This window comes from Sciurus vulgaris, assembly GCF_902686455.1.
Source record: "Sciurus vulgaris genome assembly, chromosome: 8".
NCBI lineage: Eukaryota > Metazoa > Chordata > Mammalia > Rodentia > Sciuridae > Sciurus > Sciurus vulgaris.
Window position 1 is genome coordinate 7,619,313 of NC_136468.1, and position 15,040 is coordinate 7,634,352.

At 52.5% G+C, this 15,040-nt stretch overlaps 1 protein-coding gene across 2 annotated transcripts; it reads right to left on the bottom strand.

The window, feature by feature from the left end:
* Nucleotides 1-149: 149 nt before the first annotated feature.
* Nucleotides 150-11,457, bottom strand: ZNF783 (zinc finger protein 783). 2 transcript variants are annotated; one of them, XM_079149323.1, is made up of 7 exons: nucleotides 11,279-11,457; nucleotides 7,752-8,150; nucleotides 7,541-7,667; nucleotides 7,264-7,392; nucleotides 5,364-5,492; nucleotides 4,216-4,326; nucleotides 150-3,067 (listed from the first exon to the last, which is right to left on the bottom strand). In XM_079149323.1, exons 1-7 carry the CDS (start codon nucleotides 11,300-11,302, stop codon nucleotides 2,232-2,234), a joined length of 1,755 nt encoding a protein of 584 aa, XP_079005449.1. In that variant the 5' UTR covers nucleotides 11,303-11,457; the 3' UTR covers nucleotides 150-2,231. The 2 variants fall into 2 exon arrangements, with proteins under 2 accessions (XP_079005449.1, XP_079005448.1); XM_079149322.1 differs by having other exon boundaries at nucleotides 4,216-4,371.
* Nucleotides 11,458-15,040: the final 3,583 nt, after the last annotated feature.

Genomic DNA, 15,040 nt, shown 5'->3' on the forward strand with positions numbered 1-15,040 from the left:
GGCGGGAAGCTCGGCCGCAGCGCGCCGGGGGCTTCTGCGCGGCCGCAGGTGTGTGCGCGGGATGCGGGGCTGCCCTTCCCAGGGCCAGCGACCCTCTGCGTCGCCAGCCGACTGACCAGTGCGGCCGCTCACCGCCTGCAAAACAGAAACCAGGTCACGGGCATCATCATTTATGCCAACATGTTTATTAAGCACCGACTAAAGCAAGAGACTGCCACCTTCACAGTTCGGAAGGAGTCTCCGCGGCCCAACCACTTCTTTTTACAAATGACGTTGAGGTCCAGAGCTGGGAGTCTGGGACCCAACCAGGGCTCCACCTCCCGGTTGTGGGGCACGGTTGGGCTGCTGCAACCAAAGGAGCATTCTTTGAACACGTCCTCCTGAGTGACAGGGCAAACCCAATACCCTAGCCCAGAGTTGAGCACTGAATGCTTTGAAAATATGGGAAAGACACCTGTGCCTTGCAAGTGAGCGCCTGCATTTACGGAGGGCATTTAGCACTTACAAAGCAGGCCTAGGACTGAGCAAAACTGAGCTCTGAGGCATCTCCAGAATACCTGAGATGAGCTCTTGTAGCTGAGGGTTAAGCTCTGTGCACACTTGCACCATAGCCTGTGTGCTTGCTGACAGCTGCCTCTGGGGCGGGGGTCCAGACAAGCAGGAGCCACACGCAGAGACAGCTGGTGCCTCTTCAGGATCCTGACAAACTCTTATCCTTCCCTCGCCCTAAGGATGACAGCAATGTTACCATCTGATCCCAGCTCTGTTCAGGACTTTGGAAAGGGAGTGAGGGCAGCAGGAAATGGCACAGCCAGGACCCCAGCACCCAAGGTGGTGTGACTGAGTATGAGAACCAGGCGTCTTCACCACTTCTCTGTGCAGCTTGACACTATCATCTGAACGTGCTCAGTGTGAACCGATGCTTTGGGAAAAGGGTGCCCAGAGCACCAGCCCAGTGGGATGGTCTAATCTCTAACTGGAACCTTCACTCTCCAGAAGAGGGGTCCTTCCTGGGGGGTTCTGCCTGAGGGAACTGCAGGAAGTCACTGAAGAAAAAGGAGGCCCTAAACTTGAAACTAAGACCACCACCAAGCTTCTTACTAGTTCAGTCTCTAAATTCAGGCCAACAGCTCCAAGGTGAGGTGATGCACTGGAGCTGTCACCCTCTTTGACACACAAGGAATGTGAGCCTAGAGTTGGTTGAAGGCTTCCCAACCTCCTAACCCAACTCAGCCCCAGAGCCCAAATTCTTTACCAGGAGAAAGGAGCCCTGGAGACCCAAGTCCTGGCAGGCTACCCAGCCTCCCCGTCAGTCTTCCCCTTGGGGAAGGTCTTCTTGGGCTCACTCTGCAGCACTTCAAGGCATCTTCTGGGGTCCAGTCAATGGGTCATGCACACCCATGAATTCTGAGACCTTAGGGGGAAGACCATCCACTTCTGGCTTCCTTTCTCCTCTTGACTGATAGCAAAAGTAAACAGCAGATAAGACTGCTCTGTGAGGGAGACTCCAAACACTGGGAGTCACCCTGAGCTGAGAAACATACCTGGAGAGAAGCTTGGCTTCTAGGACAGCAGCCCAACCTTCCCCATCAAAGCCCACAGGTCCAGACTGAGCACCTCTTCCTGCCCTGCCAGCCCCACACAGAAGGTGGCAGAAGACTTCCGGCCCTCAGGAGTTCTTGGTCCTCTTCGCAACTACACACAACACTTACAAAAGCACTAGAAAGTCTCCATACAAAGGGAAAAAAGTCTCAAGGTAAGAAAAGTACAAAATGCAAATTTCCAGCCTTGGGTCTTCTGTCCTTTCTGCCGTTTCTCAAGTGGACCACAGACAGATCTCTGTGCAGTCAGTCCAGTCCCCGAGGTTTCTATGGCCCATCCTGAAAGGACCACAATCTCTGATCATCTTGACTATAGCACCAGTCAAAAGCCACACCAAAAACTGGTGTTCCTTAAGTCTTCAGGGATCTTTTGTAAGTCAGGAATGTAGGAAAAACAGCTAAGAGTGGCACACTTAGGAAAGAGAAAGCAGAGGCACCTTGTCACACATATATGCTATCATCAAAAGGGCCACTGCTTTCCACATGAATAAGGGGAAAAAACAACTCTCTCCAAGTCATCCCAGAATAAGGGACCAGCATCAGGCGCAAGGGAAGGTCCCAAGAGACAGAGCACAGGTCCTGCCAGGGATGCAGGCAGGCCAGAGGGTGCCCTGGCAGGCTCCTGCCTGATCAGCCCTCCTCTGCATGGCTGTGATCCTGCGGGGGTGAGCACCCCTGGCCTGTGGAGGGCACAGGGAAATGCAGGCCCCCCCGATGCCGGGCATGAGTCTGCATGTGCACAGCCAGGTGGTGGTTTCGGTTGAAGGCTCGGCCACACTGGGGGCATTGGTAGGGCCGCTCACCAGTGTGGATGCGCTGGTGACGGAAGAGGTCCGAGGGCCGGCGGAAGGCCTTGCCACAATAGGGACAGGCAGGCCAGCCCTGATTGTGGCCAGTGTGCAGGCGCTGGTGAAGCAGCAGGCTCTTCCGCTGCTGGAAAAACCGCAGGCACTCACTGCAGTGGTAAACCTTGGTGGCTGCTGGCCTCCGCCCCAGGAAGGTATGGCCTGCCAGGGAGCGGGGGCCCCCGCGATCCTCAGGAAGCCAGCGGATGACAGGGCCAGGCACTACCACTTCCCCGGGCTCCAGTGTGGAGTGGTCTTCCCCCCACCCGGTGGGTGAGCCACCCAGAGCTTCCCTGTGCTCCTCCTCCACATGAGTCCGTTGATGGATGGTCAAGTTAATCTTCAAGCGGAAGCTCTGCCCACAGTCAGGACAGGGGAAGGTCCGTTCCCGCCGGCGAGGGAGGACACGGGGTGTCTCCCCAATGGCTCCTGGTGGCCGGGGTTCCCCTGCCCGCACCCTTGGCATCCCCTGGGCATGATGCCGCCTAGGGCCTCCAGTCCTATTCCTGTGCCCTTTGGGTATTCTACACTTGGTCCGGCTTGGGGACCCCAGGAGGAGCTGCTCAGGCATCATCTCGTCCTCAGACTGAGCTTCTGTCTTGAGGGCCATGCCACCACCACCTGGCAAAGGAATCTATGTTGGTTCCAAAGGACCGCACAGTTCTTCCAGGTCACCCTACCCAGGGCTTGCTTCCAGGCTGCCCCACTCCCACACCCCTGAATCCTTTCTCTTCCAAGTGCTCACAGGCCTCACCAGGCAGGCACTGCCCTGTCCTGTCATTCAGTCCTGTTTGCTATCTTACTCCTCACTCCTGGGGGCTGAGCTAGGGAACCAGGAGAGAGGAAAGTAAGCCACAAAAAACAGCTGCCAGATAGCCCGTGGAGTCAGAGCACAAACTGGTGGGAGACAGGTGGGTGGGAAGGTGGAAGAGAGCCCTAGGCAGTGAGACACTTGGTCAAGGTAGAGGAGTAAGCAGGACCCTAAGAGTTCTGATGTCAGTAGTTACGATCCATGAAGGACAAGGAACACATGGGCCCCAATTACCTCCAGACCAGGGGAGAGGCCCCTGCAGCCCAGAGGAGGCCAGTGACTCAACCTCACATAGGGTCACTCATCCACATAACAAATGGGCTCATACCCTGCTCTCAGAGCACCCTGCGGGGCAGCCTGTGTTTCTGCCTGGGTCTCAATGCAGGTCTCCCCTGACTCGGGTAGGACTGAGGCAGGAGCTGCCAGGAAAACAGTGAAAAGTTCACACCGAGGCAGCAACAGTGGTCAGAGACGGGTCAAGACCTAAGACTGAAGTCTTAGCAGATGGCTTTCAGAAGTCCCTAGTGCAAGAAAACAAGGTTCCTGGCCCTGTGCCCTCAGACTCCGGCAGAGGGACTTAAATTTAAATTGTAGGTCAATACATGCCAAGTCCAAAACACCAAAGGCTGAGAGCCCAGGTCACCTCAAAGGGTTGCTGTGAGGCTGGAACCAAAGTGGAATGACTTTTCGGTCACCATCAGACCACAGCCTGGTGGCCTGCAGCCTATTTTCCAGCAGTAGCTCCCCAGCCAGGTCAGACCACAAGGGAGAAGACTAGGACCACAGGCTGACCTGGGCCCTGCAGCCCACAGGGTCACACCTGGGTAGGGAAGAAGGAAGGAAGCCTCAAGACGAAGCCCCTCATCGGGTCCCATCACCAGACCTTGCTACTCCCAAAGGGCCCTCTGAGCTCTGTGTGGCTCTGCCATGGTGACTGGTGCCCTCTCCTTTTACTCACCTGGCCCCAGACTGGACATGATGTCCCTGGGAGGGGAAGCTGGTGACTCCCCCTCTGAAGATTCTCCCTCCTGTTTAACTGAGGACAAAATGCTGGTGGTTGCTGGAGACCCTGTGTGAGAGAGAATCCCATGGGGACTTTCCTGACACGGGGTTCCTGCAGAGTGACAGGCCATCTTTTCAGCAGGCCTGCCAGGCATAGGGGCCCCCAGGCCTTGGTCCAGATGACTTCAGAGCTAACAAGAGAGGTATGAAGGCCACACCCACAATCCCTATGCAAGCTTAGGCTCACAACTTGTCCCTCTGCAACTGTCACCCTGATGGTCCTCAAAAGGAAAGAGGGTTTGGGGAGGCCTCAGCAGAGTCTCAGGTCTGCAATGGGCAGGGATACTGTTCTCCTATATGTAAGAAGGTCCCACCTGACTGATTCCATGAGCTGAGCCCAAACTTCTACACTGGCCAGGAAGGAGCACCTAGGGAAGGAAGGGGATTTCACTTCCACCTGCAGAAGGTCACACTCAGTGGGGGAGATACAAAGGAACCACGGGGAGTAGGCAACAGACGAAGCTGGACCAGCAGCAAGAAGGAAGAATAGGGAGGAGGAGCCAGAGTAGCCAGTGTGCGCTGAGACAGAAAGCGAGACTCGGGATTAGAGGCCCAATGCTCTGTACAGTGTCCTCTGAGTTAACAGTTCCAGTGCAGGATGGCAGGAACTGCCTGTGAACAGAAGCAAACACAACTTGGGAGAGGTAACTAAAGCCAGCCTTCCCAGCAGTCTCCAGAAGGAGGACGTTTACTGAGAACTACAACATGCATGCCATCCCAGCGCTGTGCTGGGCGTGAGACAGCCCTGGAAGAAGCCCCAGGAGGCTCCATCCACATCCCTCCCCTTGCTCCAGCCAGACAAGTGTGCCCAGGCCCCCAAAAGCTCCATGCAGATGTTTTCTTCCACTGAAAATCCAAAACCTACCTTCTTTGAGGTCTAGATCAGGAGCCCCTTCCCCAGAAGCCCGTGCAGCTCAGTCCAGTCATATCCCCAGCCATCTCTCCCACTAAGCTTCTAGCATGGCCTCTCAGTGCCATGTGTTTGGAACCCATGCACTGCCAAAAGACACCATTCACCGTGCTGTCCCGGCTGTCCTCACTCACCAGTGCCCACCCTGGGTGGGGTCACTCCTGCTTCTTCGTCTTGCTGATGTTGAGGGGCCTGCCCTTCTTTTGGCTCCTCCTGGACATGGCTGACGGGGCTGGGGACCTGCTCTGGATACGGAGGGAGACCTAGAGGACGCAAACCAGTGACACTGAGCACAACATGAAGATCTCCCAGCCAGATGGCCGGGGACCCTGGGGAGTGTGTAAATGCAGAGTCCCAGGATCCTGCGATATCAGACCAAGCACAGAGTGTGATGATGAGGTGGCTTCACCTGTCATCCAACTGCTATATTCTCCCCTAGAGCCTCATGTCCAGAAGGACTGCGTAGTGTGATAATCCACACAGGTTTCACAGCCAGGACGTGACAGAGGACTGCTCCTTAGGGCAGGGAGGGGAAACACAGTATTGTCTGTCCCACCAGCCATCACGGTGGCTGCTGGCCTCCCCTCCAACCCACTCTCCATAGCATCAGGGAGTCCAAAGATGAAACTAGTCCCTTCTTTTTTTTTTTTTTGCGGTGCTGGGGATTGAACCCAGGGCCTTGTGCTTGCCCTGCAAGCACTCTACCAACTGAGCTATCTCCCCAGCCCTGAAGTAGTCCCTTCTGAGACAACTCTTCATCCCGACACCTGGCCTCCTCACACCCAAGTCTACACGAAATGTCTGTCAGGGCTTGCCTCCCAGCGTAGTCACAAGGACCCAGGTGTCACCGAGGTTGTCCAACCATGAGCTGCAAAATGAGCACATGTCACATGTACCCCTCCCACAAGAAATGGAGCTCTGGTTTTTTGGTTTTTGTTTCTAAGGAAAATACCTATGAAGAGGATGAAATACATCAGGAGAGAGCGCAGCAGGGAGTGACTGCTAATGGGTGTAAAGTTTCTTTTGATGGGACACAAAAGTTATCAAGTTAGATTGTGGTGACAATTGCACAACTCTGAATATACTAAAAACCACTGAATTGTGTACTTTAACAGAGGAATTCTATGCTGTATAAATTATATCTCAAAGAAGCTGCTGAAAAGCGGGAGGACACAGGCCGGGGATGTAGCTCAGTGATACAGCACTTGCCTGGCCCTGGGTTTGATCCCCAGCACCAAGGGAAAAAAAGGAGAGAGTCACTTATAAACCAAATGGAATGCACAGACTTTGAGTTATGAGATTAGGATCCAAATACCTACTGAAAATATTGTTGAGACAACCAGGGGAAAAAGAACAAGCACCAGGCATTAGATGGTTTTTTTGTGGGTATAAAAATGGTATTATGGCTGTGTGTAGAAAAAGCAGAGACCGATGAAGCAAATGTAGAAAAATCAAGATCTTGTTGGGTCTTGGCAATAATCTGGAGGTTCACTGTTCTCTCTGCTCTCATTTTTCTTTCTTTTTTTTTTTTTTTTTATATTCAAAAATATCCCCCAGGGCTGGGGACATAGCTCAGTGGTAGAGTGCTTGCCTGGCCAGGCCCTAGGTTCAATCCCCAGCACTGTAAAAAAAAAAAAAAAAAAGAGTCCCCCCAGAGGATTCTGATAGGCAATGTCACCTTTGGACACTGGCTGTGGGAGGAGTTGCCCCAGTCCTGCTCCCAAGGGCCCATCCCACAAAGGGACTCCAGTGCCACAGGAGCCTCCTGCTGCAGGAGGAGCTGGGAAGCAGAAACGGGCAGGTGGATACGGACAGCACCGACGACACCAGCGTACTACATGGTCACATCGGCAACACTCAGCCCTACTAATGATGGAACGTGCAGGCCATACACCACAGGGCTCTGAAGAAAAGCCCTCCACCCGCCCTGCCCAGTGTACCCTGCCAACAGCCCACTCGGGGATGAGGGCCAGTGCTCCCTTCGCAGTTCTCAGACAGGGAGTGAGCCTGTGGTCACTGTGCCCAGCCACTCACCAGCGTCCAGCCTCCCCGGACGTGCTGCCTCCTCCTCACGCCCCTTCTCCTGGCCTTGCTGGTCTTCAGGACAAGGCTCCTCTCCCCTCTCTATCCTGGTGAGGATGTCGGGTTTGGAGAGGGCGTAATCTGCACACAGGACAGGGATAGGAGGGGTAAAGAGCTTCCCAGATACCCACGGACAGGCCCTGATGCCCAAAAAAAGAAGCAAAGCAAAGATGCAGACTGCAGGAGGTCAACCCGGGATGGAGGCCCGGATCCCCCTACACACCCTTACCCAGGGAGACCAGCGTCTCGTAGTTGCCCCTCATCACGTGCTTGTAGAGCTCCTTCTGCCAGTCCTCCAGCTTGCCCCACTCGGGCTGGGAGAAGTAGACGGCCACATCATCAAAGGTCACGGGCACCTGGAACCACAGTGTCACACTCGCTCACCCACACTTACAGGCACAGCCCCCAGCGCTCCCCACTCCAGGGCACCCAAAGGCTACCTTGGGGACCTCCCCCTTGCTGCCGGGTGGCAGCCGCAGGATCCAAAAGTTCCTGTTGCGCAGCAGGTTCTCCATGTTCTCCAGCCGCCGCTGCAGCAGCCCGTACTCCTGCAGCAGGGTCCCCAGCACGGCCCACTTGCCCTCCAGCTGGATGCCAAACTCCACGGCTGTCTTCTCGCAGTCGGCCAGCTTCTTCTCGGCTGCTCCGGTGCGTCCCTCCAGAGCCAGCAATCGGGCCAGGCAGGAATCCACCTTCTTCTCCAAGGCCTGAATGGCAGCCACCACGGTCCACAGCGTGATCTCTGTGGAGTAGAGGTACGAGTTCTTCTCAGCAGCTAGCTGGGGCGATGGAGGTGTTGGAGGCCTCTGATCCTCTACTGGCTTGTCCCTCTCTGGAACCTGCTCAAAACAAGAGAAGAGAGAGATATTACCAAAATTATACAATCAAAATTTCCAACTCAGAACTTGGAATGACTCCTGCTCCAGTGCAGCCCCTGGAGACCCTGCCGGCCAGAGAGCTGGAAGTGAAGAAAGGAGGCTAGGACGTCAAGTAGGAGTCCAGTTCTGGTAACTGGAGATGGTGGCTCAACCAGGGTGTTGGCAGGTGGCAAAGAGGAGGAAAAATGGCCAAAGAGAGAAGGCATCTACAATCTCAGGTGACTCCCCTTCTTGGGGTGTTTCTCCTGAGAATGAAGGAACAAGGCTGGTCATGCTCACAAGAACGTGAGCCCAAGGAGCTCATAAGCCACAACCACACACTGAGTGACTTTAGGAAAGGTTTTTCAAATTAATTTCCACATCTAGAAAATAGAATGTCTAGAACAATATTGTATACATAATAGCATTTTGAAAAAACAATGAGACAATCTTTTGTAAAAAACAGTTCGCATAATGTGTTGCACATAAACAATAGTGTGAATCCTAGGTTGTTGGGGCTGAGACAGTGATAATAGCTACAGACTGAATATCCGTGTCTCCCCCAGCTCTGCATGCTGAAGCACTAATCTCCAATATGATGGTATGTGAAGGTAGGGTCTTTGGGAGGTACACAGATGGGTGGAATAGGACTGGTGCCCTTAAAGGAAGAGACGTGAGAGCAATGAGAGCTTTCTCCACAGTGAGGCTGTTGAGAAGGTGGCCAACTGCAAACCAGGAAGAGGCCTCACCAGACACCAAACTGGTGGCACTCTGATCTTGGACTTCCAGTGTCCAGAACCATGAGGAGGAAAACTTCTGTTTAAGCTACCAGTCTGTTGAACTTTGTTATGGTAGCTGGCTAATAACAATGATGTTGATGATGGCCACGCTCTGGCTCAGGGACACCCTAGGAAACAGGCGCATTGCCTTTTCTTCCTCCCCCTTTTATTCCATCATCATTCAGCAGTTTGGAAAAAAAGCTTCTGAGGGCCTCAACTTAGCTGGAAGTCTGATGTGGAAGCCCTCACTGAACATGTGCAATGCCCCAGTCCTGGTGCATGTTGCTAAGAGCCTTCTGGACAGACAGACTGACACCTTGACCCTTTCACGGTTAGACCAACATCTAACCCCATTTGGTTGACTGCTGAAATCATCTCAGATCCATCCACTTTTCTCCTCCTCCACCACCACTGCCATGCCCCACCGCCTCACAGCCCGGGCCACTGCAATCCCACCCACCTGATTTCCCCTCTTCAACCTTGTCATACACAATACGTGTTCCACAGTGTAGTCAGTAATCTTTTAAAACACAAACTAGACTACTTCAGTCCTTGCTTCAAACTCGCCAGTACTCCCAGCACACCAAGATAACATCTGAACATCTTCATACCCAGCCAGCTCGTGGCACCTGACACATTCCATCATTGCTGCACTTGGGCCACGTGGCTCCCATGGCTGGAATGCAGCTGGCTCTCCTCCACCCTCTCCTGGGCTTTCCCATGCAACTCGCTAGGCCTGGGTCCCCTCACCTTTGAAGTTCCAGGTTTAAGCACCACTTCACAGAGCCTTTCCCCAAGCGCTGCATTGACCCAAAGCCCCTGTTAGCCCCTTCCTTCACTGCGCTAATAATGTGGACTCATCGCCTGCCTTAGGTTTGTTTCCCCCATGTGAACATAGCCCTCCGAGGGTGTGTGTCATTACCACTGTGATCCCTGCTTTGTAGAGTGCCTCACCCACAGAAGATGCTTGATAACTATTTATTGAATAAATTAATAATGGAACAATGCATTCCTTCAGTAACAATGAGTGAACACCTATCATAGTAAACGTACAAAGGGAGGGAGTTGCACAAAAAATTGATGTTTCTTCTTTCTCCAGGAGAAAAATTCTGTATAGAAATGCAGCTGGCCCTCTGTATCTGTGGTTCCACATCCAAGGATTTGACAAAGCCAAATAAAACACTTGGAAAGAAAAAATTAGAATATGTCCATTCTTTTTCCTTGTCGTTATTTCCTAAACAACAGAGCATAACAATTTACACAGTATTTCCCTTGTATTAGGAATTACAGGCAATCTAGAGGTGATTTGGAGGATTGCTGTAGATTATATGCAACTATTATGCTATTTCATGGCTACCAAGAGTTGAGTCTTAACAATGTAACAGGATGGGCTAACAAAGAGTCTGGGCAAATCTGTCCTGCTGGGGAGCTTCTTGGGCTCTCAGGTGCTGCAAGATGGCTGAGGGAAAGGTGTGTAGGTGAGTAGGAAAGGCCAGGCAGTACTGAAGGTGGCCAGGCCACGCGGGGCTGACAGGTCTTCTAGGGATTCTCGTAAGAACAGGGTCATAAAACTGCAGAGTCCCCAGCCTGCTCTCTCTTGCACTCAAATCCAGCAACAGGGAGAAAGTTCTCCTTAGGAGCACCCAGGAAAACCAAGGTCTCAGAAACTTGGCCGAGCTGTATCGATAGTAGACATAACTTAGTACTACACACACGTCCTTTTCTAGTATGTCAAGGTGACCAAAGGGCTATTTTCTCTGAATTGGCCGTGCTGCACACTTCAAGCCAGCATTCTAAAACTATACAAACCATCGTTCTTATAAAGGAATGAAAACCTGTTGTAAACTGTAGCCAGTATCCTTCCTTCAGTACAATCTGGTGGGACACTAGATGCCCACCGGCCAGGTCCAGCCGGCTCGACACGACTGGGTAAGTGCGCAACCTCGGGCTAGCGTGTCTAGCCCGGGCCTCGGCCACCCACGCTCCCTGCCAGCTCGGGCCGCAGGCCCCAAAAGGGACAATGGACGAGGGCACAGCTCCGCGGTTCACTCGCAGGGTCCGTGGCCGTGTCCAGGCGGGACTCCGGCGCCCTGCCTCGCAGGGGCCTGGAGCGGCAGGTCGCGGGCCGCGCGCCGTCGGGGCCCCGCGCGCGGGGCCTGGCGCTGGGCCGCCGGGTCCGTGGCCTGCAGGCGGCCGCGGGCGGCCGGGCCTAGCCAGGGGGGCGGACCGGGGCTGCAGTGATCCCCGCGACCGGGCGTGCCGGGACCCTCGCGCGGGCCACGCGGCCGCGGCGGCCCTGCCTGGGCGGCGTCCGCGAGCCGGGGCGCTTACCCGCGCGGGCGCCGCTTCGGCCATGGCGGCCCGCGTCCTCGCTGGGCTGCGCTCCTCGGGCCGGCCTGGGGGGCCTGGCGCGGGCAGCGGCGGCGGAGCGGGAGCCGCCCAGCCCCGGAGCTCCTGCTGGGCGGCCGCGAGCTGCGTCCTGAGCCACGTGCCCCGGGGGCCCTTTAAAAAAGAGCTGCGCCTGGCGGCCGCGCCCGAGGGCGCACACAGCGCCCCCTGCAGCCCGTAGGACCGCACGCCCCTCGGGCCCCCAGGCGGCCGCCGCCCCGCGCGGCCTCCGCGGAGGAAGCGCGCGGGAAAGTTCAACGCTTGGGCCGAGCACCTGCAGGGGGAGGAGAAGCGGCCGCGCCCGCAGTGCAGGGCGGACCAGGACTTGCTGTCTCAGCGCCTCCAACCGACGAGACGGACTTTCCTTAGATTGAGCAAAGTAGGTTTTTAAGGTGTTTGAACTTCCTTTTCATCATTTCATTAAGTGAAAAGAAAAAAAGAGGGGGGGCCTCTCCTCCCCCAGTCCTGTCCTGTAGGAGTTCACCTTCTCCGTATTTTTCTTACTTTTTTAATATGTTGATAGACCTTTATTTTACTCACTTGTTAATAAGCGGTGCTGAGAATCAAACCCAGTGCCTCAGTGTGCTAGGCAAGCGCTCCACCACCGCCACGACCGCAGCCCACCTCGCCTGTGTTTCTGGGTCTTTCTTCATTCACCCTGGGACCCATCCCGCCCGCAGGTGTCTGGTGTGCCTGAAGCCCCTCTCTGCACCCAGCCTGGACCTGCCGTCGTCCCACCTGGGGATCCCGTTAGCCTTGGCTGCAGGCCAGGATCACAGCAAGTTCATGGAGCACCGGTTCAGGCCCCACTCCACCGGCCCATTTTCTTCCTCTGCAACGGGAGAGCCTTGCTCTGAAACACCAGAATTAACCCCGCATATAGAGTCACGTGTTCTACGTGCAGCTCAGGGTTTTTCCTCCCTGATTTTTCTGCATCTTCTATTCATCTTGTCTTTTGTCCAACAAATCTGCAAACTCTTTCTGCTATAAACTGTTTCAAGGTTTCTTCATATGTTTCGATTTGCTTTTTGAGGGAGGCAGAAAATTATTTCCCCCCAATATTTTATTCTAACGTAAGTGTGGTCAGTTAACATAGTAAGTACATAAAGAAACATTCTCTCTACAATGCACCCCTAGAATTTGGGGCTAGGAGTGTTACTTTAAGGAAACAAAGTTCAAATCAAAGTATTCATTTTGGAATTCTTTTTTTGTTGTTGTTGTAGATGGACACAATACCTTTATTTTATTTGAAAGCAAATGAAAGAGAATACAAAAAGAAAAAAAAGGGGAGATAGACCTCAACGGAGCAGCGATGCTTTATGAAGCAGCGAGGGCACATTTTCAAGAGGGAAAATAGCAATGGGCTAAAACAAGGGTTCAGCAGGTCCAGGTCATGGAAGGAGTTGGTCACTTACTTTGGGCAGGCTTATATTCGGTGAGCAGGAGGATCTTGGCAGATAAAGGAGATTGTGGCAGGTCAGATTCAGGAGCTCCCTTTTCCCCTGAGGGGTTTTGTAAGTCTCCATTTCCTTATTAATTAATTTATTTATTGTGCTGGGGATTGAACCCAGGGCCTTGTGCATATGAGGCAAGCACTCTACCTACTGAGTCATATCCCCAGTCCTATTTAATTTTTTTTTAATATGGTCCTGATAGTCAAACCCAGTACCTCACATATGCTAGGCAAGTGCTCTACTGCTAAGCTACAACCCAGCCCCATTTTGGAAATATTTGTTAACACCATCTAAAAGACAAATTGTGAAGACATTAAGAACTTCACCAGGATCTCATCAAGGATCAGTGCAATAAAGATTATAAAATGCTGGTAAATTATCACATTATAAAATAATAATGGCTGGGATCATGGCTCAGTGGTAGAGTGCTTACCTTGCACTGGGTTCGACTCTCCGCACCACAAAAAATGAATAAAATAAAGGTATTGTGTCCATTTACAACTAAAAATAATTTAAAAAAATAATGTTCAATGCAGTCTAGAATATGGATCAGAGAGGAAGAAAATGTTAATATTTAATGAGCTCTACTGAGGAAAGTGTTATAATTTTGGCAACTGGTCTTAGTGTCTTAGAAAATTCCTCTAAGTCAGGGGTACTCAAATGTCAGTGTGCTTCCAGTCCGCCCTGGGTGCATGTTAAGAGATTGCTGGGCACAGATCTCAGTATTTCTAAGTCTGAGGCTGGAATGGGTGGGAATGGTGAGGATTCACAGTTCCCAGGAGATGGTTTACCGAGCTAGGGGTCGTAGTTTGAGGATGAGTGCCCTTTTCATCAGCTCCCAAAGGTGCCTTCACTCCCATGCTGATTTTGTAAGTTTATTTTTAAAAGCCACACTTTGTACCATAACATAGTTTCCAGAGCAGAAGAGCCAGATGTCAGACCAGGTGTAGCCTTGATATAAATTAAATTACCTTCATTCTTAATTTTTTTTAAAAATGTTTTTTTAGTTGTCAATGGACCTATATTTGTTTATATGTGGTACTTAGAATCAAACCCAGTGCCTCTACCACTAAGCTACAACCCCAGCCCCCAATCTGTCTCTTATGGGGTTGAATTTTTTTAAATCCATTGGCCAGGCCTGGGTACCTCTTAGGTGAACTGAAAACACTTGGCCTTTTCAAGTGGAGGCCAAGACCCAGAACTCTAGCAGGGGTGACTACCAGCAAGGTACAGTCATCAGGGTCTGAGGGTCACCAGTCACACCTAGGATCAGAGTGGGGCCAGGCTGCTCAATGCTATTGTCCCAGGAAGAGGTAGGGGCAACTCACAGAGAATTCCCAAGGCCCTCCTTGACATACAGTCCAGGCCTGTCACTGCAGTCAGGAAGCGGTCACACAAAGAATGACAAAGGTGCTAGCAGGGGAAGCAATAGCAAAGGGAGACTGGAAGAATAATCAAGCCTCCCTTCTTCCATCACAGAACTCTGCCTGCCTGCTCTGTGATGCCCACTACGCTTGTTCATTCCACCAACATTTGATGAGCACCTCGTGTGGGATCCACTAAGACATGGTCCTGCCTTCCTAAGCATCACATCTGTTGATTCTGCTTTGGTAACCTTGTCTCCTACCTTCCCACTGCAGCTGCCCCAACCCCTCACTGGTTCCTGCTCGGTCTCCCTCAAAACCCTTCTGGGGTGCTGGGGCTGAAGCTCAATGGTTGAGTACTTGCCTCACACATGTGAGGCACTGGGTTCAATCCTCAGCACCACATAAAATTAAATAAATAAAGATATTGCATCCACTACAACTAAAAAAAAGTTTAAAAAAAAAAAAAAAAAACCCTTCTGGGCTGGGTCATAGCTCAGCTGGTAGGGTGCTTGCCTTGCAAGGCCCTGGGTTCAATCCTCAGAGCCCCAAGAAAAATAAGAATATGCATTAAAAAGAAAGAAACCCTTCTAACATATTCCACTCCCCACTCCATTCCCTCCAAATAGCATTAATTAATGTTCCCAAATCACAACTGGAATCAGGCCAGTCTTTGGCTCAGTGTTTCTCAGCTCCCCTTTATCAAGAAAATCCCAACTTCTCAGCTGGACTCCACTTCTCACACCTTGCCCTCTAGCCAACAGGATGGACTACTGTGTGTACGTGCCCCAGTCTGTGTCGCAGGCTGTGTATACTTGCATCCTGCTTTGGTCAAGTCTCCTCCATTTAGAATGCCCTTCTTCCCACTTTTAAAAGGTCAGTTCAAA